This window comes from Vollenhovia emeryi, unplaced genomic scaffold (assembly GCF_000949405.1).
Source record: "Vollenhovia emeryi isolate VEMERY1.0 unplaced genomic scaffold, V.emery_V1.0 DF939135.1, whole genome shotgun sequence".
Lineage (NCBI taxonomy): Eukaryota > Metazoa > Arthropoda > Insecta > Hymenoptera > Formicidae > Vollenhovia > Vollenhovia emeryi.
The window spans coordinates 2545012-2567256 of record NW_011967231.1 but is presented as its reverse complement, the minus strand read 5'-3'; the positions used below and the strand labels follow the sequence as shown (position 1 = coordinate 2567256).

The window sequence follows — 22245 nt, the reverse complement described above, 5'->3', positions numbered from 1 at the left end:
GTTTATGAAGGCGCGATAAAGTTCCTCTTCCGGGGACTCGCACAATGCTGGGCGTCCGCGGCTCATCAATCTTCCTCTTCATGAGCAATGATAAGCAATTAAAGCTTATTCAAATATGACGATTAAATTTGCCGAGATAAATGAATTCGTAACGATAAACAATAAAATGCATTTCTCGGAATATCATGAATGATGACAATTTCCATAATGCTGCGGAGGATCTGGGTCTCTGTATATGCGCGTGCGCGTACATACATGAGTGTGTGTGTGTGTGTTTCAGAGTCTTTTGTTCTGAAAATATCTCCAGGATGGAACTTATTACAAAACGTTCAATCGAACGTAACGACATCAATGGTTTATGGTACAAACATTACACGGCCTTTCTAAAAAAGCTTTTATGGAACGTGAAATATTGATGACTAGAAAGTGAGAGGCCATGAAGGTCTTCCTATTCTCTCCGTGTTCGCGCTTCACTTAATCGCGAAGTCTTATAGTCTATAAGAAACTACGCTTTTGCGTCAGCAGTTTGCGCGAACACACCGCCGCGCCGGTCCCCGGTTATCACGGCAATGATTTATATACCCCGGTATAATGCCGTCGCCAGAGGAATCGCCAGAGGTAAACGCGATCGATGATATTTTTTTAAAATAAATCTGACATGAAATTTGTCCTACATAGGCAAAACGAATTTACGAGATATCAAACATGATTGGGGACAGGATAAAATTTCCCGTCGCGTTTGCAGCATTTTATCGATGATCGGAAAATACAATTTGCGTGATTACTCGGCGTTACGAGATGCTTACAGAAATATCCGCTACTTTTCATAAATCATTATATCGAATCCACTCCAACTCCGCGGAGGGCAAATCCACTTATTTCACACTCGTGCGATATTCCTTGCCGTCCATTTTGTTTAAAGGGAGCTATTTTCTCACAAAACCATTTGTCATTCAGTGTAATAATTATCAATTAATGTCGCTACTTTTCATTTGACAGCTCCAAATTTCCATTGATCCGCTCGAGCCATCGGTATTTCCAGAGGTACGTGGCACGGTAGTCAATTAAATTGAATTACAGCCAGTAGTTACAGCCACCACTGGCAAAACCGTAAGAGGATTACACGTTGCGATCTGTGATATAAATATACCGGGTATACGGAATGCTATAATACATAAGAGCACAATGAATGGAAGGATCCATATCCGTCTCTTCGTCAGAATCCTTTTCAAAGAGCGGCAGAACCTTGAGAATCTCTCGGGGAGAGAAGAGGCGGGGCCCCCTTATTAAGTCGGGCGAAATTCTACGGGAAGCCACGGCCTCCTAACTTACCGGAGTGCGTGGACTGCCTGCCGGTGGAGGCTTGGGTGACGCCTGATGGAGGCGCCCTGGCCGTCTGGTCCTCGCTGCTGGGGCCGCTGCTGGCCCCGCTTATCGGGCTCTCCGCACCCCTAGGCACGTTGTTCGCGTCGGCCGCGATCCCCGCGCCCGGCATGGCGCGAGACGTCACCGGGCTCGGGCTCGGCGAGAACAACGAGGCGGCCGTCGAGTACGCGTGACTGGACTTGAGGTCGATCGGCGATACCCACATATCCTCCAGCGATATACGGCCTCGCGATTCCACCAGACCGGGCGTGCTCTGGCACCTGCCCATGGCGACTGGAAATTCACAGCTCGCTTCAGTAACACGATCATTTCATCAGCTTAACATTACATTATTTATCAGCATTAAAATAATTTATATCGCTCGGTATTGTCTGATATTCATTTGTACACTTTGCACTGGCTTAAATTTATTAATTAACGTCTCTGTAAATTTCTGTTAAATAGGATCTCTCTCTCTCTCTCTGTCAGTCTGTCCTTCTCTGAAAAGAAACCCAGCAAATTTAAATGGATCGCGAAGAATTGAATATTCTTCTTACTATTTACTACAAATATTACGAAATAATTACGTTAAGATTACGTTAAAAGAATTATTTATCATTATAAAATGAGAAAAAATATACAGCTTTAGTGAGAGAAGTTTGAGTTGGAATATACATGAAACATGATTAACACGTTCCATTTCTGGCGAAGCATTTCGTGCGGCGCAAAAATTAATATGAGAAAATGAATAAATGGTTCCACAAATTCGCGTTAATTTAATTAACGTGAAATAGTATATGTTTCCGCGTTTCGTTCACGGTGTGCCTCGAGTTTCATCAAAAGGTTCCAAGTCTACCTTTTGTGCGAGGCTTTATTTTAAAAACCGCGACGATCCGATGGTCCAGGGAAAAAGAGAGAGATGCGCGATCGCTTTTTCCATCTTGCTGGGAGCGAAACTGCCACCGCGCACGAAAAGCGCGACCGGAGTGTGTCGCCGGAATTTACGAAATACAGGGAAACCACGGGAGTGAGTTAGCCATTTATATCAGAGAATATCATTCATTCGCAATGCGAGTTATCCATGCATCGTGTTTACGCACGTCGTGCCCGATACGATCCGTACGTGCTCTCGAATTTCCGCTTTTGGAGCGCGTTGACATTTAACCGACGCCGACAGTATTCAGTGGCATCAATGGTACGCTATTTCACTTTGATGCGGATCCTTCGATCGTCGAGCGGAATGCCACGAGCCTTCGGCTTGTTACGGGTTTTAGCATCGCGACAATGTCACTGTCGCTGAGCGAAGACAATTAATCGTTAAAGAGATTTGCTCATTACGTCGTGAGTCTGGAGATCCGTAGTTTGAAATCAAACTACATTTTTATCCCCCAACTCTCTTCTCACGCCGTTCTCTTTTTTGTGCATTCTCATACGGTTCTTCTAAACCACGCGGTATCCGGCAAAATTGTTCGTTATCTCTTGCGTACGTGCAGACTTAATTTGATTCCTATATAATGAATTAATGCAAGTTTGTCTTGTTCTCCCATATTAAAAGAGCGAGCAGAGATACATACCGAGTTAAAAAAGAACCATGTAAAAAGAGAACTTTTTATATGGCATCATTTTTTACGTGGTTTTTCCGTAATATGTGACGCGATTTTCTTCCATACAGTTTTTTTCAAAAACTCCGCGGTTTCTTCTTTCGGAGAACGTATGTGCCACGTAAAGAAAATTGCGTGTATAATCTTATTTATCGTGAAACTTACGTGCCGTGAGTTTTATTCATAATTGTATGCTTTTCTGCGAAAAGCGTTTGAAAAGAATTCGATATACAATATATGTAACTTTAATCAAATGCATATTAAAAAGTATGCACGTATCAATGGCTTCAACGATTCACGTTTGTGAAAAATTGATAACGGATATTCGCGGGTCGAAAGATGTGGGTGTAAAGCACCAAATTACGCTGAGCAACGAATTAGAGACGTATTTGTGCGCCGTACTCGTAAACGTTTCTAGTCGAAAGGGCTTTAATAACACAACAAATCGTTATGTAGAACGTGTGGGCACGGGTCACTTAAATTAAAAATCCTTCGTAATTAAAGTGACCTTTAAATATCACGACGTCACGAGGGGTAAATCGCGGATCAAGACGCTAATAGCGGACGCGACGGCGAGCCCAAAAAAATTGTTATTTTCGTGACGCACGAGATGCGATTCTCTGTAGCTATTTCAATTAGATAGTATCTAAGTATAAGTCATTCGTTTACGCAGGCGTGCGCCCGTAACTATCATTTTGCGCAGTTTCACCTTGTCGAATGCCCAGCTCTCCGTAAAAGCCTCGTGTCCGCGATCCGAGAACCGTGTCCAAGTTCTAGCTTCCCCGTAAAAGCTGCAAGTTGAGCGACTACACATTACCCGGGGACCAGAACTTGGACACGGTTCTTGGATCGTGGACACGGGCCTGTAGACCTGCGCAATCCGCAAGGAGTCGCGTACTTGTAAACTCGTTAACGTTACAGACGGCGACGTGTTCTCTCTTCACTTTTATGTTAATTAGGGGACGTTGCTCCGATAACGGCGGCGGATCGATAAGCCGACGGATCTCGCTCTTGGCATCGCCTACACACGCAGGCTCTCTTTCCGCCTCGCGCATAACTCACCGCCGTAACTCACGTTACGCATTACACTTATTACAGCGACCTAATTTCCCATACGTCATCCCTTGCAGCGGCGCGAAGGTACATTGGCCGCGCGACGGGATGAGTGCCGAATGAAAGTCCGTCGTTCTGATGGTGATGAATGGCTCGGAAAAGTTTTATAAACGAAATAAATTTCAGCGGCGTAAGCGTATTACCGGAAAATACGGCGATGGACTGGCGATAGCTCATCAAAAGAAGCGGAGCGACGTCCCTCGGGGTGCGCTCGAGTGGAACATCTCGTTCTATTCAACGCCGTTTTCGTTGCTCTTAAGGAGATTGCGGGGAGAACCGGCAATGTTAAGAGTTGCATAAATTTTAAAACACAAGCCCTTCGATAAATAATGTCGGCTTGTGAACTTCTTCTTTTTTTTTTATAGATTTTTCACCGATTGATTTTCACGAACATTTATGATTTTGTAATGGGTCCTTAATGGACTCGATGCTGCCATGTCAATTATCGATAAAAACGACTACTACAAATGTTAAGAACCGAATGAACCTACGGTTAATAATAAATATTGCACTAAAGAGTAGGAGTGAACGAGGAGCGCAGAAATAAAATCTGTCTCAGGCCGGAAGAAGAAAGAGCGTCTGTTTAAAATTGCACAGAGTCTCGGGTTTTCTTCAAGTTTCGCAAATGACTTCTGTAATATTAACGAAAATGTATCAATTTTTTTCCGACATTTTCTTTTTATCTTTCACAAAGAGAGGGCCTTCGACTTCTTATTGCAAATAAAACCAGATGTTAATTAACTAATACACACTGGCCAGTTGGGTCGTCTAACATTCTTCTCTACACTCATTAATTATATATTGGCGATAATAAACTCTAGTCCTGATAAAATCAGGAACTTTCCCTTTTCCTTCATTCGCCCTCCGAAATTTATGGTTGATAGGACGATGGTTCCTGCGACATCCGCACAAATATAGCCGCACATATTTTGTCGAAAAAAGAAACGAAAGGTAGACCGGGGGGATACTCGGTCCGTAGACACAGCAACCCTACAGAAGCTGATACCGCCATATCGTGGTATTCTGACCGCGCCGTTTCCGCGGGTTTCGGATCAACGAGACACCCGGAAGGAAAGAATTGCCGGGGACCCCCATTTATCTCCATCAGCGTGGCATCGACTTTCGCCGCTGAGTACCCTCGGCCCGTTCATTCTTCGCGCTTTTACGTACACGTCGGGAATTAGGTCACGAAAACATTTCGCATGCGGACGAGTAAATCCCCGAGACAGAGACGTCCTCGAGATAGCGGCCCTCGCCCCGTCGCCTATTTAGCGTTAAACGCGACCGTCTAATTTCCATCTCACGTTTACCCCGCGTGCGCTTCTGGCATTAGGCAAATGAGACATATGAGGGAAACATGTAAAACAGCGGCGGCGAATTTGCGGTGCGCGGGCATTGAATCGAGACGGCGCCATTTTCCCCGCGCTTCGCGCGTACACGCGCGATGTAACGTTAAACATTTTATTCGCAATGAGAAGTCGAAGGCTCTCTCTTTACGAAAGATGACGATAAAATGTCGGAAAAAAGTTGTCCGACACGTGCGCTAATATTACAGAAGTCCGTTTGTAAAGTCTGAAAACACCCGAGACTCTGCACAGAATAAAAGTGTCAGATCCGCTCTTATATATTCAAATTAACGCATCCATTATTTTGTATTTACCCAACAATCTCTAGTCTTCTTAATAGCGTTTTATAATCTTACATTCCAACAATATTACAGTCTTATTTAGATACTATAGATGTCACTTCAACAACTTTCTGTGCTGTATGGGTAAATAAGCACATATTTTTCTCGATTGAACTATATAAAATTGCTCACGGAAAGGTCGGCTTAGGCCAAAGTAACTAAAATAAAAGTTAAATAAATTAGTAAGGCTCGTATGTATTCAACACAAATTTCAAAGAATTTAAAGGACTCAGAGCCGTGACAGGATGGTCTAAATATTCTATTCTAAATTTATTGCGAAAAAATATCACCTCGGCCAGGGTTTGAACCTGGACCTCCCTCTCGCTAGGCGGGCGTCTCAACCAATTCGACCACCGAGGCACATGGCAATACTCATCGCAATAAACAGTCTAATGTTGATTCCCAAGTGCCACCTATCGTGACAGTATTCGAAATCGAGTGTAAAATAAAAGTGTTGCCGTATAAGTGGTAGGGGCATCCACGTTGTTTCGTGTTGCAACATTCACTAAGTTTGCCGCACAAAACGCATATAGTTGTCTCCACTACTTATCGTACCAATGTGGGTACGACAACCACAGATATAGCTGTTCCAAATATTACTATTGATTGGGGTTGTGCCAACCCTAATTAGACATGTGGTAACCATATCGGTCTCTCCGTGCTCCATTCAAGTAAGCTTTTACCTTTAACGCAATGTAACCTCACTTCAAGATTTTCACGTTGAAACTAAACATATAGTATTTTCGAAAGAAGAATATTCTTTTCTTTGTACAATTTAAACATTTCTTAAAGTGACTCAACATGAAAGGAGCGACGCGAATATATTTACGTTACACTTGTGCACTTTGTAATCTTTGAAGGGAAACGCGTAAATAAAAGCTCAGCCGATAACAAGCGTATTTCATTAACACATCCTCTCCTTTAAACTCGCATGAAGAGTCTTCGTTTCGCAACTCACCTTAAGTTCGACAAGACGCGCGCTCGCTCATATACAGAGCCGCGTTTGGCGTTTAAACGCGCATTGAAAGTTCCGCGCCGCTCCGGAAATATATCTTTGAAAAGCTTGACCGAAGTTCAACGATCGAAAATCCTTCAAGACATTAACGCGCGCGGAGGGTATCGAGGATCACGTAGCGCGGCGGCGCGCTTGAAAGGGCTCAGCGAGGCGAAGACGCGATTCCGTTGCGCCTCCGTTCAAAAGATTTTCGTCAGCGTGCGCTGGTAATAGGCGTAGCGGCGAGCTGAGGAGTTTAATTAATTAAACCGGGACTGCGACGCGCGCAAAGCAGCCACCCTTTGCTCACCCTGCGGTACAAGGTGGCCGGAGTTCGCTCGGCGTGCTACGCGCGAAACTTTCGGGCGCGGCATCGTCGAGGAACTCTGCGCGGCAAACATAATACACAGTCGCTTATTCCTGGCACAGCTTCGGATCCCTCCTACCCCGTCCGCGAGAGAAAAATAAAATTGTTCTCTGTTGAATGGAGTTGCTGAGGTTTCACCTGTATACCCGCGGCAAAGGTCCCGGCTATTTCCCTTTGTGCAAGATTCAAACGGGAAAGTGGTAGCTCGGTCTTACAGCGGCGATCTTGTCGAGTAACATCGGGCAAATGAAATTTATTTAACTCGAGCAACTTGGCGCGTTTTATCCGATTGCGGATTAAACGTATAATCGAGTCTCGCTTCAATAACTTGGAGCGACGTAGACGCGGTAAAAGAAAAAACACTGTGTACCTTTCGTGGGTATTTGTCAAGTGTCAAGTCGACTTTTTGAAAACTTTCCTGTAAAAAGGCTGCACCTTCAAAAACCGACTTTTCATGCACGACAGCCCCACTTGCATTAGACGCTCGTTACGTTCGCAGAAGAAACGAGAGGGGATTACGCGGAGAGAAGGCGGGGAGCACCGCGAGCGTTTTTTCCAGCAAAAATTGAGGTCGGAAAGAATATTTTGAACGACGGTTTTTCGGAAATAAAAGGCTCGCGAGATATGAGATACACTTTTATATCGCACAGCCCTCGAGGCAGTCGGCAGTGTATACAATATTTTTTTAGGCGTCCCGCGTGTATTTTATAGCACAATCCGAAAGACAGAACGAGACAGAATGGGGAACTTCTCTCTGACTACGATCGTCGCTTTATTAAGCTTTAGCGCTACTTTTGTTGCGTGATGAAGTTAAAATTTATCCCGTGAAAGATGAGAAAATTAGTATCGATCAAGCGAAATAATGAAAAATTAATTCCAATTTTTGCCAAGAAAAACTTCAGCGGCAGCTAATAATCGGATGATAAAAAATTTATTAAAGCTTGTCCATTTCTAGCTTTATTGAAGAACGCAAGTATCCTTCGAGATCTCCTCTCTCAAGAGGTGGAAACAGAACTTGACCATTAATTTTAATAAAAAGGTGTACGGAAGACCGAGCTGCGCTTCCAAACTGCCGGGTGTCGAATCCGCAGCTCGTCTTCCCCGGGAAGTCGGGCGAGAACACGATACAGGATATCCGCTTCAAAGACATCTTTTAACGACTATTATGCTCGAGACTTCAGACGAGCGTTCCACGACGGTTAATTCGTTAATGCGCCGTAGCAGCGACGGGCATATCTTGATGGAATCCCCCATTCTTGGTACCGGTTCGAAGTTCTCCGGATGGCATCCGCGCCCCCGAAGAACTTACCTTGCCGAGGGCGCGTAAACTTCCGCGAGTCTGGCTATTTTAACGATGGTAACGAGGAAAGTTTCAGGCATTCGGGGCGTTTCGGTTGTGCGCCAAGCTGTTCGCAAGACGCGTCGCGTTCGCAGTCGTATTCGAATCTGTTCCGCGCAACTCCGTGGACGAGTGAATTGAAATGGAGTTTTAAGCGTATTTCCGACGCGATACCGGGCTTCGCGGGTGTAACGGATGTGGCTCGCGCGAGCGATCCTCGTGTCGCTCGGCGCAGCGCGCCGAAGACACGGGGAAGAAACGAACTGAATCGCAGAAGGAGAGAGAGCTTTCTTTTCAATGCCGACGGTCGGCGAGTTAACGGTGGCTCTCTCCCGTTCGTGAAAGTTTTATCGAACGGACCGAGAGAAACGGTCGTCGTAATCGGTCGATTCGCGAGGAGTAACTGGGAACTTTTATAATTCGCACTTTTGCTATCTGCCGGATTAGTTGTAAAATCTATGTAAAGTCTGCGAAATTCGGTGGCGTCTTTAAGAGCTTTTTAACGTTCTCGGGCGGAGAATTTCCAAAGTTGCTCCGTTTCGAGAGGGGTGCCTCGTCGATTTGCCCTATCTATCTGGCGCCGTTAAAGAAATATGATAGCTGTTTGTATATACGCGAGAGCAAAGACGAGAGAGAGAGAGAGAGAGAGAGAGAGAGAGAGAGAGAGAGAGAGAGAGAGATGGGGGAGGGGGGGAGGAGGCTCGACTCACCTTTCTCCAGAGGAGCTCTCTTGTACTTCTCCAGCCTCTTGACTGCGATGGCTTCAAGGCGCACCCTGGCAGCTGGATACTCCTTGAGCACGTCCCACATGTCCTTCTTGCTGAGGACGAAGAGGTCCGAGTAGCCGACCGAGCGCACGCTGGCTGTTCGCCGGTTACCTGCGTCGATGTAGCCATTTATTGGTTATCGGGATGCATCAAGCTTTCTTATGTAACCGCGCCGTGATCGATCTGCCGATCGCTTTGTCTACAGCCCCTCTGTTTCCTCAATCCCCGGACGCACGCGGTTCCGTTTGCGCGCTCGATACGTAACGTGCGCGCGCGAGCTATCGCTTTAAGATACTTTCGCGCCCGTTTTACGCCCGTAAAAGCGCAGTGATTTTGATTAATCAGATTCGTCACGGTTCAATGTACTATGTTAATTGATCGCCAAGTCGCTCGGCTCGTTTCCCCGACTTTTTCGGAGAGGCGTTCAATCGCTCGGGGTTTGTTCGCTGATAAATTGATGGATAATAGTGGCTACGAATTAAATTGTTCCACGGCTCGCCGTATTTATCCGCTTCCGAGCGTGCATTCTCCTCCCCTTTTTTTTTGCACATAGTTGCAGCTTTTCGCGGAATGGAATGTGGTTAGCTACCGGCAGAAAAAGAAGCTCCGCGGACTAGGCTAATAAAGTAGTTTGCCCAGAATGTGATAATGACGCGGCCGAGCCATTGTTTACAACTTTAATTGGTGTCAGCGATATTTTATATGCCGGCGTAAAAGGGCGCGTAATTAACAAGGTAACGAAGAGCGTAATTGCTTCAGACTACAGACGTGCGCGCAGTCTGAAACGTAGCAATAACAGAAGCTACCGAGAGCAAACTTTATAAATTTCCGGGGAAGATTTAACCGTTAGATAAATGTTATGTTCGGGGAAGTTCCGCCTCATTAATATGCTACGAATGCACCTGAGCCGTGTAATACAAATTGTAATAATTAAGCTGAAGGCGACGGGAGAAATTCTTCGCGGCTGATTGAAAATTACGCTCCCGCGTTAGCCTCACCGCTAATTGCGGCACTGCGTCCCTCTATCACGGTGAGAATTGTAAATAGCTCGCGCACACAACTCGCGTCGTATATTATTCAGAAAGTTTTCGCATTTCGAACGCAATCGAGGCCGCGCCCGCTCCGCTTCTCCCGTTCGCTTTCGGTCGAACGCCGTAACACGCTCGGAATCATTAACCGTATATCGAAGAAATTTGGCGGACGGGAAATCCCGCTTCCATACTCCTCGACTATCGGAATTACTTATTTCAGATCGGCTCTCTCCTAAATAAACCCACGACGTGTTACGGAGGATACAAGTCGCCCGAGAGCATTTTCGTTTGTCAGAACTCGCGAGACGTTTAAGTGAGACGATATTTCGCTCTTTACAAGTTCTTTTTATGTGCAATAAGCGTGTGTTCTAACGAGACGGCGATGCTGACTTTGCGATTTTATTCTTACGCTCTTGGTAGAGGACTGCGCGATTAATTGACGATATCTTGACGCAAACGACGCGCAAATGTTACTCGCTGTGCTGTTGTGCATCTTTTAATAAACACGTACGCCGAGATACGTTCGCTGTAGCTTTTCTCGCAACGATTTCCCATCATCATTATTTGCGTTCAATTGTACTTGTAATAAATATTTGCAATGGACAATATATATATCAATGCTTGATAGTGGATATGCTTTTGAAGGAAGACAGTCCATTTTGCTTTTCATTATCGACAATTTCCTCTCATTGCGCGTACTGGGACGGCGAAAGCAAGTTAACAAAATCGACCATCTTCCTTCATGAATAAATCAAGGTAATCATAGTTATACTGGATGTTTAAAAAAAAGTTGGCTAAGATAAAGGGCACTAGAAACTACTGTAATCAATTTGTACGTGTGTGTGCGTGTGTGTGTGCGTATATATAGATGTGTATATATGTATAGTTATTGGTAATTGGCGGAACCGAATGCAGGTCAATACGTATGAAATCAGCATCACAGCAGTAAAAATTACAATCATCAATAAGAGCCTACGTCAGGGAGTGATGGCGATTGTGAGAGAGAGATACGTGAATGGTGCAATGGAATAGTAACTTGTAATACCGCGTGAGAGAGAATGGAGATGCTCGTAGGAAGCATTTGTAAACGACTGTCGCAATAACAATTTCTCTTCTGAGCAACCGAATCTCACCTGTGTTAAGGCCTGCGTCCACGGTGCCCAGAACTCGCTCCAAGTTCTAGCTCCGGGAAATGTGCAGCCAATCAGCTTGCAGCTTTTATGGAACAGCTGCCAGTTGATTGGCCACGTATTTTTCAAAGCTAGAACTCGGACCAGGTTCTAGCATCGTGTACACAGGCCTGTGAAGCCCATCTCCGCGCGGTCATTGCGAACGAGCGGACAAGTCCCTTACAAATGCCGTCCTTCGGTTATAATAGATAACAGTTAAGAAATATGCAAGTATAAGAGAAAAGAAATGTAACAGTCCCAGCGTGATGTTGCAGCGCCGATTGTGAGTACCAAAGATATATGATGCTGAAGATATATGATGCTGAAAGGGGCGCGACTAAGGAAATGGATCCGAATCGAGGGATCCACTTCTAAGCCATTTCTTCTAACAGAGCTACGGAAGCGAAATAGAAATTGTGAGCACGACTGGCTAAAAATATGATTCATCAAAACCGATATCGACCGGTACGCCTTGCGAGGGGCTGAGTCGTCGTCTTCGCTCGATTGACATACTTACGCACGCGTCCTCGTATAAAAACGAGGGCCGATGAATAATTTCGGTGCGTTATCGAACGACGATTCGGCCTGGCTTGTCTCTTTCTCGGGAAACGCGGGTGTCGCCAAAAATTCCGCGGCAATCCGCACAGGCGTCGTAAAGAAGGGAGCTCTCAATCGGACACTTTACGACGTGCGTCACAATTCGGTCGGTCGTTCCGGTCGATCGTAAAAAAAAATAATAAAAAATAAAAAATAAAAAAAAATAAAATGGAATACAGTAGCCGGTGAGAAAGACTTGAAGAGGGGTGGAGACTAAAGGGCAATACGTGTCACGGGCCTTACTCGAGATGCGTCGACGGTCTCGCAACGACGGACATCGCCGCGTTGGCTTGCGGAATTCATTTAGCCGTTACTGTTTACTAGATAAGCAGACAGATTATAAAATATCTGACTCGGTGCAAGCACAATACGAAATGCGATTGGTACGTTCGCACGAGTGAAAACGCCCCGCGGAATCCACGGCAATACCCTGGAACGGGCATCCTGTTATCTACGAGTAACAGCGTATGAAAAGCTTTTTTACACTTTCGCGAGACAACATTACCCGGTTTGTGTAGGTACAATACGTGGCGGAGTTATAGAGCTTGTGTTTGCTAAAAAGATAAGCCGACATAGCCGGCGGCATAAATAAGAGGGAGATTCTTTATCGACTATTTCATAAAAAATATAGAGTATCGTAGAAAATTAAATTCTTTTAATTTAATAACAGCGTGGATCGACCTCTGAAAATATACGGGGAGGAGAAAATTCAATTTAAAGCGGATTAAGATCATTCAGATGGCGGCCAAAACGCGGGCTCTTATTAGCCGCCAAGTTTCCTCACGAATGCGAATGCAATGTTCGTTCGAGGAAGGAGTTTTCCGAAAGAAGTTCGATAGGAGAATAAAGTTCGTGCCGTCTCCGAGGCGACTCTTTATACGCGCTGGCGGCCGTTGGGCGCTTATTTTTTCGTCTCGACGAGAGCCATTCGACGGGAGCCGGTCCTCGAAAACAAGAATGAGACCCGCCATCGATCCCGCGCACGGACGGTTCTATCCTGACAGGCGGGGGCAATAGGATTGTCGATGCAGAGAAATTCGAGTGATACTTTGCATTGCCAATCCTTTTTTTCTCCCCCCCCTCGCCCTCGAGCGATGGCGAAATCCCAAAAGACGCTCGAGCGATTTCGCGGTGCTCTGGAAGCCTGGTTTTGCTATCGCGTTCATTAAATCGCGCAATAAAAAAAAATGTAAGCCGGAGAAAAAATATTTTTCCCCGTTAATTTTCCTTCGTCAACGCGCGCGCGCAGCGAATGCAAAGTGGCCATTCGAGTCGGTTGCCGTTCGGTCATTTGATGCAATACCGCGCGTCACGAAACTAATTTCACTTGATGCCCATCGAGATATATTTATTTATAATATTCCTTTGTAAAAAGATTTCTTTCTATTTTTGTCTATTCTTTGATTTGCGTGTCGCGTTTACAACGATAAAAACAATGTGCTCCACATCGAGGCACATTAAAATAATGAAATTGCACAATAAATTTCCGGTGACTACTAGACGTGCCATAAATTCTGCGACAAGTCCAAAGCTAATAGAAAAATATTCTATGCAGCCAGCGAAATTGTCCACGGTCCACTAGGATAGATAACGCGGCGTCAATCACAGTTGAATTAGATAAAGCTCGTCTTTCGGTGTATATGAGAGAATATAATATCCACGAGCGTGATAACGGAGAGGCCGAGGCTCATTTAATTCCCTGCTCATTTATTTTATATTTGCGTAAATTTACATTCGCGCTTAATTTTATTTAAAACGTAATTTGAAGATTACGCTTAATTTTGAAAACATCCCGGAAATAAGCATTTAATAATGTAATGCTTATCCGTATTATTTCTCTTGCATGCAGATTGGAATGGGTTATGAGAAATTTGTGATAACTGTATTGTCGAGATTTTGTGTCAGTAACGAGAAATGCATCGCTCCCGACCGAATAAACAATAATGAGGCGCATGCAAGTGTCGATGTATAATTTAATAAAGAAATGCATTCTCTTTATTATAAAGAATCCTGTTGCCTCTATTCCAATTGCGATTGATGGAAAGCATGGAATTTATATCGGTACCAATTTTAATATCTTTCAAATTTACTTCGGCTATCTCTTAAATACCGTTTACGTCGTAAGTTTTTCCTCAATGCGAAGAATTAATATTCTTCAAAGCTAGGCGATAATTAATGTTCCTACTCTGTAGAAGTCAATCGGCGGGTTATCGCTGAAAACGAATAATTTAGTGCTATACTTACAACTGTTGTCAGCGATAGTGCGCTGATTGACTTTCAGAGAGTACGTTTCGTAGTTCCTTTTTACGGATAATTTTAGTCTTGTTTACCGCGCGGACGTCGTTGCATGAACGTCGATCGCGATTAAAAAGGTGAAGATCGACAAGTGGGACAAGTCTGCGAGAAAAAGAGAGATAGTGAAAAATTGCTAGAGAGATCGTTTTTAGATCGGCTCATACCGGCTCGACGGCTTGCCCTCTCACAGAGTGGTAAGAACGTGAAACGTGAAAACGTGATCGTGAAAAACGAAGGGGGACAGCTCACGGGCCCCTGGTCCGTTTGGAATATTTACCGCACTCTTTACCTGCGGTCCCCATATTGAGAATGCTGATCTCCCCGAAGTAGGAACCCGCCTTAAGGGTGGCGAGCACCGTCTTCCCGTTGTCGGCCACCACCTGCAGTCGGCCCCTATTCACTATGTACATCTCCTTTCCCACCTCACCTGCAATCGCACAAGAAAAGTGACGTCTGAGCGAAGGCTAATTATTCCCACGTTCCTATCCCCGACTCTAACTTAATCAAGGCGTTTACGTATCTTGGCAATCCCCGATAACAAAGCCCGGCAGAAAGGAGCAGCGCTACAAGTCGTACTTCCCTCGCTCCGAGGGATAAAAAGTCTCGTGTGCTTAACATAAATCCCAGCTCTTTTTATGCAGTATCTTTTTATGAGTCTATAAAAATAATAAGCCGTCGGCACCATTGGTCCGAGGTACAGTGGTTGCTGTATCTCAAGTTGGTATTCGACAAGAGCTGGTACCCCTTTCTGATACTACGTACATACACAGTTGGAAAATTTGTGTTTTCTTGTTAAAAAAAAATGCCGGTTACAATTTTCGCGTTAAATGTTCAACACATTCATGTGTTAATTTGACATATTGCTCTTGTGTTAATTGACCTCTCAAATGTAAAATTATTAAAATACTGAAAACAAATGTTAAAACAACACAATGTGTACTTATTCTTTAATTAGTAACAAAATTTATCTGTTAAAATTTACAGAATAAAACGTTGATTTTATTCTATATAACATAAGTGAGAGTGATTTCGAATCGTCATTTGACTTATTACATTTGTAAAATGTAAAAATGACATTTTTAAAAATCCATTTTGTCATTAAAAATGTGTTAATTTTACACAAAATTTATTTTAAATTATTTTGAGATTTGCATTTATTTTGTGTTCAAATATTAACAGAGTATTAGTGTGATTTAACATATCCATCTTATGTTAAATTAACACAAAAATTTACGTGGACCGTTTGGGACATGTGATATATATGCGCGGATCTAGGTTGCAAAAATCTCTCCCCGCGATGTTTTTGCAGGGTAAAATATCGGTATTAATTAATTCACGTTGGAGGAATCGATCTTAATAAAAAAAAACCCAGTACAAAAGAGCGCGACAGAATACGCGAGGAATGGCCGTCATTTGTCCGGCAAGTAGTAACGCTCAGTCATAATTCCGACCGTAATCGCGCGGCGCGATGCCGCGGCGGAAATGCGCGAGAAGGAAGGTCACCCATCAAAGGGAAGGTAATGCCCTCCGCATTCCTACGCGCGTATGGCAGTCATTTCGCCGGTGGTGAAAAGAAACCCCGTCGAGAGGATAAAGTGGATAGGAGATCGAACGATCCGCGGGGAAAGACGATTCGGTTCTCGGCACTTGCGCGCTTTGGCAAACTGAAATTAGTCCTGCGACCGCTCACAGATCGAGAGCGACTACTAAATATGTCGATAAAAATGTCAGGCGAACCGTAGGCTTTTATATGTGCGCGATATGTAACATGGATACACGGAGAGTTTCCGTAATGCGTCGTGAATATTCAAAAATAGATAGCGAAGTCATATTTTTCAGCGAGCTCCGTTCCGACTAGATTTCTCGATATATCGAAAGAATAACTGCTACCTGAATATAATTGTCATTTAAATAATCGTAAACTTTCAACGTTCCACGAGACAAAATATGAAAGAAAAGAAAGATGCGTTCCGTGACGCTAGCGTACTAAAATAAAATGTGAAATCATTTTTGATTATAAATAGCCACACTGATAGGCTCCGTGGCTTTTTCAGCGATATTGAATTCTGCTGTATTTATGAAAGAAATATATTTTCGGAGACCGCGTGTTGAATGGCGGTGTCAGTTAGAATTTACGAGCCGCTTCTGTATGCAAGTGGACTACACCGAAGTAGTTACGCAGAGAACAGAGACAGTGGCTCGCGCTTCCTTCTATCGCGTTAATAACGAGCGCGGCAGTCACTTTTTCGGTCGTAAAATAAAAATATTCGCCTACCAGAGACGGTCTCCGGTGACGGGGACGGCACAGAAAGAGAGAGAGAGAGAGAGAGAAAGAGCAATCATTTTTCACACCCACGTTTCGTCGTTTGGCGTGCTTCCAGCGCGGTGTGCTTTCATAAGCAGGACACAGCGAATTCGGGGAGAAATCACGCGTAGAGTGGGAAGAGACCTGGTATCTAGGGTTCGTACCCTCGAGGGGCCGTAAATGGCGACGGGGATGAGCGAAGTCGACTGCTAACAACGGGGCATTTGGCCACATTTTTAATCTAAATCCTAATTTACGGCTGTAATTCTTCCTCGCTAAAACGGCCCGCGCTCGAGGAGTGTATGTGTGTGCGTGCGTGAAAACGTACACACACTCGGCCTAAACGCTTCGAGAACTCCGCGCCGGAAGTAGTTCGCTGGGTAGAACGGATGGCCGAGCGATTTACCTTTGCGGCAGATGTAGTCGCCAGGTGAGAAAAGAACGGGCCGTAGTCGCAGCACCAGCTCGCACAGGAAGCCAGCCTCCGTGTTCTGGAAGATCTCGACCCTCCTCAGCGTGTCCAGGTGCACGTTTATCGCGATCTCTGCCTTCAGCTTATCTGCGAAAAGAGATGACGATTAGATGCGGAGCGCGAAAAAACAAAGCGAGCACCGCGAGAAATCAGAACCTCCGAATTAATTCCGGAGAGTGCAGTCTATACTTTCGCCGCGCGGAACGTGCTGGAAACGCAACGTGCGCCGGCGGATCGTTACAACGTGTAAAGAAGCGTATTCATTTTTAATTAACTTAGAATTTCAAAAATTTACACGACGAGCACTTTTTCACCCTCGTTTTCTTCCGCTATTTTATGCACTCCCCGCTTGATATTAAAAATTTCTTTCGCCACGCGCTAGTGAAATTTTTGCGCGCAACAATTTACATCGTTGCACGACAATGGCGGAAGTAGCCGAGCGCCGCGGGACTGTTTCTGTTGCGCGGCAACTTTATCCGAATCTTCAAAGTGTAACACTGCACTGGAAAGGAAAGGTGTTTTTGTCAAAGCGATGTCTCATTAGCCAGAGACACCTTGTCACACTTCTTTGCGGAGGGCGAAAATTCCTGTCGCAATTAGGTGACCGACTAAAAATAGTTGACTAACGGGAGCTTTTACACGCAATCTGTATACACATATGCGATATTTTTTAAATATTATCTCATGTGTAAAATTAATTCATATTTTTCGCGCAAACTCATAATGATTTAGTAAGAGTTTTCATTCTCTAAAGCTAAAACGCTTCGATTTTCAATATTCGTTCAATCTGAATCCCCGTTAAATTTCAACGTTTGCACTCTTTTCCGAATATGTACAAAGAGATTGATTAATATGAATTATAATAGTTAATTATATTTATTGCGTAAACCTCATTACTTTTCTAATTAAATGATAATGATTCAGCACGACGACCATTCTGCATTTCTGTGCGAAACGCAATCTTGGCGGAAATACCAGTATTATATAGTAATCAATACTAACGCTAATATTAATTAATAAACAAATATACCTCCATTAAATGCCTATTGCAATAAATATTGGTTCACTTAATTAATAATTACACCCTCGCAGATTAATGGCAGTTTCATAAAATCCATAAGATATATATTGACTTGATATTATTTCCCGCATGAATCCTTGATTAGCGGGGTAAAGCCTAACATATTGTTACTATTGTTGCTGAGATAATTATAGTCGAGCGTGTACCAGAAATTGCTAGTTAACCCAGAAACATGTCGACCGTATAAGTATGCAACGCTACGACGTTACTATTGTTATTGCGGCAGTGCAGCTGCGTAATTAGCGCTAAGTTCCGCAAATTAGCGTTAATTGTAATTATGCAAGCTGTTGCAGGTATCGGGAATGCGCTGGCATTTTTTCGCTTTTCATGCAATTTTGTCGCCGGTCGATAACGTCTCTTCCCGATATATTAATACGTAATGCAGCCTAATTGCTCGGCTCTGTGTCCGTGTAATCCGATTATTATCGCCGCGCAAAAAGTGTCCGTACCTATTGTTTTATTACGCCCGGGTATAGTACTACAGGTTATTTCATTATTAATTAGAGGAAAAATCGTTCAGGCAACATTCTCGACGTGGCAAACTGCGGAAGTGGGTTCGGAGACGATAAGATTTCATGTATCGTTCCGTTTTACGTTTACGGAAGGATCGCTCGAAGACGTAATGTGAAATTAAAGGAGCATTTTTAATTATAAAGCGTTCTAAAAATTAACTATTCGCTACGAAATGGCAATATTATACAGAGACGTTCCGTAGATCTTCGATATTATTTCCGGGACTTTATCGCTCGCGTTATAGCCGATTAAACAATGTATACGTGTACGAAAACCTTCGCACCGTAATGGTCCACAATTTTTCATTTCGCACTAATATTCAATTTCCAACTTCTCGTTATGTCGTGCATTATACTTGGAGACTTTACAACTCCCGCCTTATAGCAGGTTTATTGCATGAGAAATGCACGCCATTCGAACGAAACGATTTCCAGGATGTTGTCCGGGCGTTCCTTGCTCTTGCACTCCCGTGGAAACTCGTCTGAAAAGCGCATTCCGCTTTTGCGGTGAAATAATAACGTTGCTCCTCGGTCATTTATCCCCTCTTTAACATTCTGCGTTCTAGACTGCGTTACGTTAACTATGTCTAAATTCCAATTCTCCTCCCGTTAAATAAGGGGACCGGTTGAAAAACGTTGTTACAATGGTCGGGCGAAAAATGGAGTAATATGAAATAGATTTCTCTCAGTTTAAGAAACAAAGGGACTCGCCCAAGAGTGGCTAATGTAAAAGCCAGCTGCTTTATTATGGAGATCCTTTTCTACAGTTGTAAGCAGCGCGATTATAAAGAAGTCTCTTAAGAGATTTTCTACAAAGAAAACGATTGAAAATTGTACGCAACAAAAGAACGCATGCTGTAACGCAAGCGTGTAAAAAAATTGGCCCACGTTGTTCTCTCAACAACGAAATGAAACACATTTTCGGGAGTTTATGGGAGCTTCGAGAAAATAAAAAACTGACAATTTTCTTCTTAGTGGGAGCTTGACTTGGCGCGTTAAGCACTCGTGTATATTCTGTGCAATAAATTTCAGCGCAAGTCCTCTTATGTTATACCCGGCGTAGCCCGCGTGGGTCCCCGTGCCTTTCAGTTTATTTGCTTCTATACACGCTGCGTTTTATGTTGCGTATAGTCCCTTTATAGTGCGTCGCGAGCGATAGAATCATTATTACGCTGTTTTACTAGCATTTTAGTGGGGAATTCTCAGCAGAAATATCGTTTCATTCCAATAATCGGCTTTCGAGTCGTCTTGAACAATCGATTCAGAAGTACATTTTCTACATTTACGAATCTTCTACATTTTACGCGAGCAATAAAAATATTATCTAGTTCATACTAAGGAAAAGTACTTAACAAAATCACATTTTACTATAAATCAGAAAAAAAGATAATTACTACACGTGATAAATAGATTTAGTTGTCATGAAAAATAGGCATTTAAGTTTGCGTTCTAGTAATAGCAGATGTACACGTTACTGGTGCAATATACAAGTCAATTTGTCTATCTATTTAAAAAATTCCACTGATGTAATAATTAGATTTAGGTATCACAAAAACAGGCATTCAATTTCGTGCTATAGCAGATATACTCGTCACCGGCACAAAAGACCGGTCGATTTGTTTTTCTATTTAATATGCAAATTCCACTTGTGTAATAAATAGATTTATTTATCATAAAAACAGGCATTTAATTTCGCGCTAGTAGATATATTCGTTACCGAAGTGCAAATCGACTTGTTTTTCTATTTATGATGCAAATTCCACTTACGCAAATTGTTTACTGCGTCACAAAGAGAATGGATTTAACGAGCGTAGGGGGACTGAATAAATTATAATTTTCGGATATAAGTCGGGAAGTTTCAGCGCACACTTTTATCTCGCCTCTTTGCGAGAGACACCCCAGCGAAAATTCGCCCACGACCGTTTGCTCTCGCGCGGTTTGCATTAAAGGGCGACGACGTCGGCAACCGTACACGTAGCCTGCTTACGCGTCGCCTCGCTCGCATTTTAGTTTGCGGATTCTGCCAGCGCGGTTATGAGATCAAATGTTTCCCCGTGAAATTATATACGCCAACATCGGCGAAAGTCAGCGATATCGTTTCATTTGCTCGTAAACACTCGCCCGGCGTAATTCGTGCCCGCCGTTATTTGACTAATGGGCTAAAAATGGAAAGCTTTGTTTAGAAATACGCGATGGGCGGAGTCGTATTAATTACGCGTGCGTTAAATTACACGCTCGCGAAATGACTTTTAGCCTAGACGCTCGCGTAGATTTCCAGCAGACTTGTATAAATATCATAAAGTTACGACCGCGCCGCGGCGCCGGATTTTCATATATCTCGCGCTTATGAAAGTAAATTTGCGCCCGCATCTCTTCTATATTGCGCATTAATAACGATAACTACAGGGTGAAGAGAAGATAGATGATTCATATAAAAATAACTAATTACGTCTACGTTGATTGCATTACTTAGCTTTCATAAATCACTTACGCTAAAAATAACGTTACGCAAGCGTGTTCTCCGCGGGGGGAAAAAAAAGACGCTGCAGATTCGCGTGAATAATAATCGCAGATATTCCTCTCTGTTTTTTAATCCGCGCCGTTTCTCGTCGTTTTTTTTCCCAGCGTGTTAAGCGCGCGCCTTCCCTTCGTGAGTTATTACGACATTTATGTGTGAGCGAAACTTACCTGGAAGACAACTCACTGCTTTCTCCTCGTCGGAGCACTTCTGCGTCAGCCACAAATAGTCGAACCACTTGATAACTTTAACCTGCAAGTGATTCGGCACCCTTCTCATCCGCATGTAAGTCTTCACGCCGTCCAGCTTCGCTGCAACCGTCAATTGAGTACCGTTAGAATTGTACGTCCTCGAACGACGATGAAATAATTGCTTTTCGACTGATCTTTTACGAAGTTCCCGGCTTCTCCGCTTAAACGTTTTTTCTGGGTCAGAATCGAGTGTTTAATCGGAAAAACCGGAAACTCGAAAACATTTAGATACGATCTTGCGAAAGAGATCAGTCGTTTTGCAAAGCAACAAAATAACAAGTGCTTGCGGAGATTCTAGTTGTCCCAACTTTATTTCTTACCACTGACTGTCCGCGCCTGTCGTGCAACATCTGTCACGCGATCGCTCGCAAACGAGATATTAATTCTCCACGAGCTAATTATGTATGTGTATATATGACACCGTTTCCAGTAATGCATAATGTTTCCGAGTTCAACTAATTATCATTTAAGCATCGAAAATCTCGCGTGAAACCATTCCATTTGCTAATTCGAGAACGCGATAATACGTCATTATACAAATGAAATGTTCGATGATTATTAATCGTCGCGGTCAATATTGGCGATTAAAGTTGATAAAATTGTGTGCCGCCCTCGGTCTCGCGTGAGTTCGCAAGCTCAATGATTCAATGAATAAGCCCATTATAAATGTAGGACATGACAAAGCCAAAGAATTAAATTTTTACGATTGGATTTACGATGCCGTGAGAATGGCGTTTCATTATCGAGCTACGCCGTTCTGTTCTGTCGAAAAGAAGTCTCC

At 43.6% G+C, this 22245-nt stretch overlaps 1 protein-coding gene and 1 non-coding gene across 2 annotated transcripts in view; both read right to left on the bottom strand.

The window, feature by feature from the left end:
* Nucleotides 1-22245, bottom strand: part of LOC105567738 (cyclic nucleotide-gated cation channel alpha-3) — a 142795-nt gene that overhangs the window by 2336 nt on the left and 118214 nt on the right. Inside the window, exons 8-12 of the mRNA XM_012022842.1 lie at nt 21384-21524; nt 17037-17189; nt 14603-14752; nt 9177-9344; nt 1333-1659 (exon numbers count right to left, since the gene is read on the bottom strand). Coding sequence (XP_011878232.1) covers nt 1333-1659; nt 9177-9344; nt 14603-14752; nt 17037-17189; nt 21384-21524 — 939 coding nt within the window. The remainder of the gene's footprint in view (nt 1-1332; nt 1660-9176; nt 9345-14602; nt 14753-17036; nt 17190-21383; nt 21525-22245) is intronic.
* Trnaa-agc lies at nt 6054-6126 on the bottom strand. Its single transcript has one exon. It is a non-coding gene; the product is annotated as a tRNA-Ala (tRNA).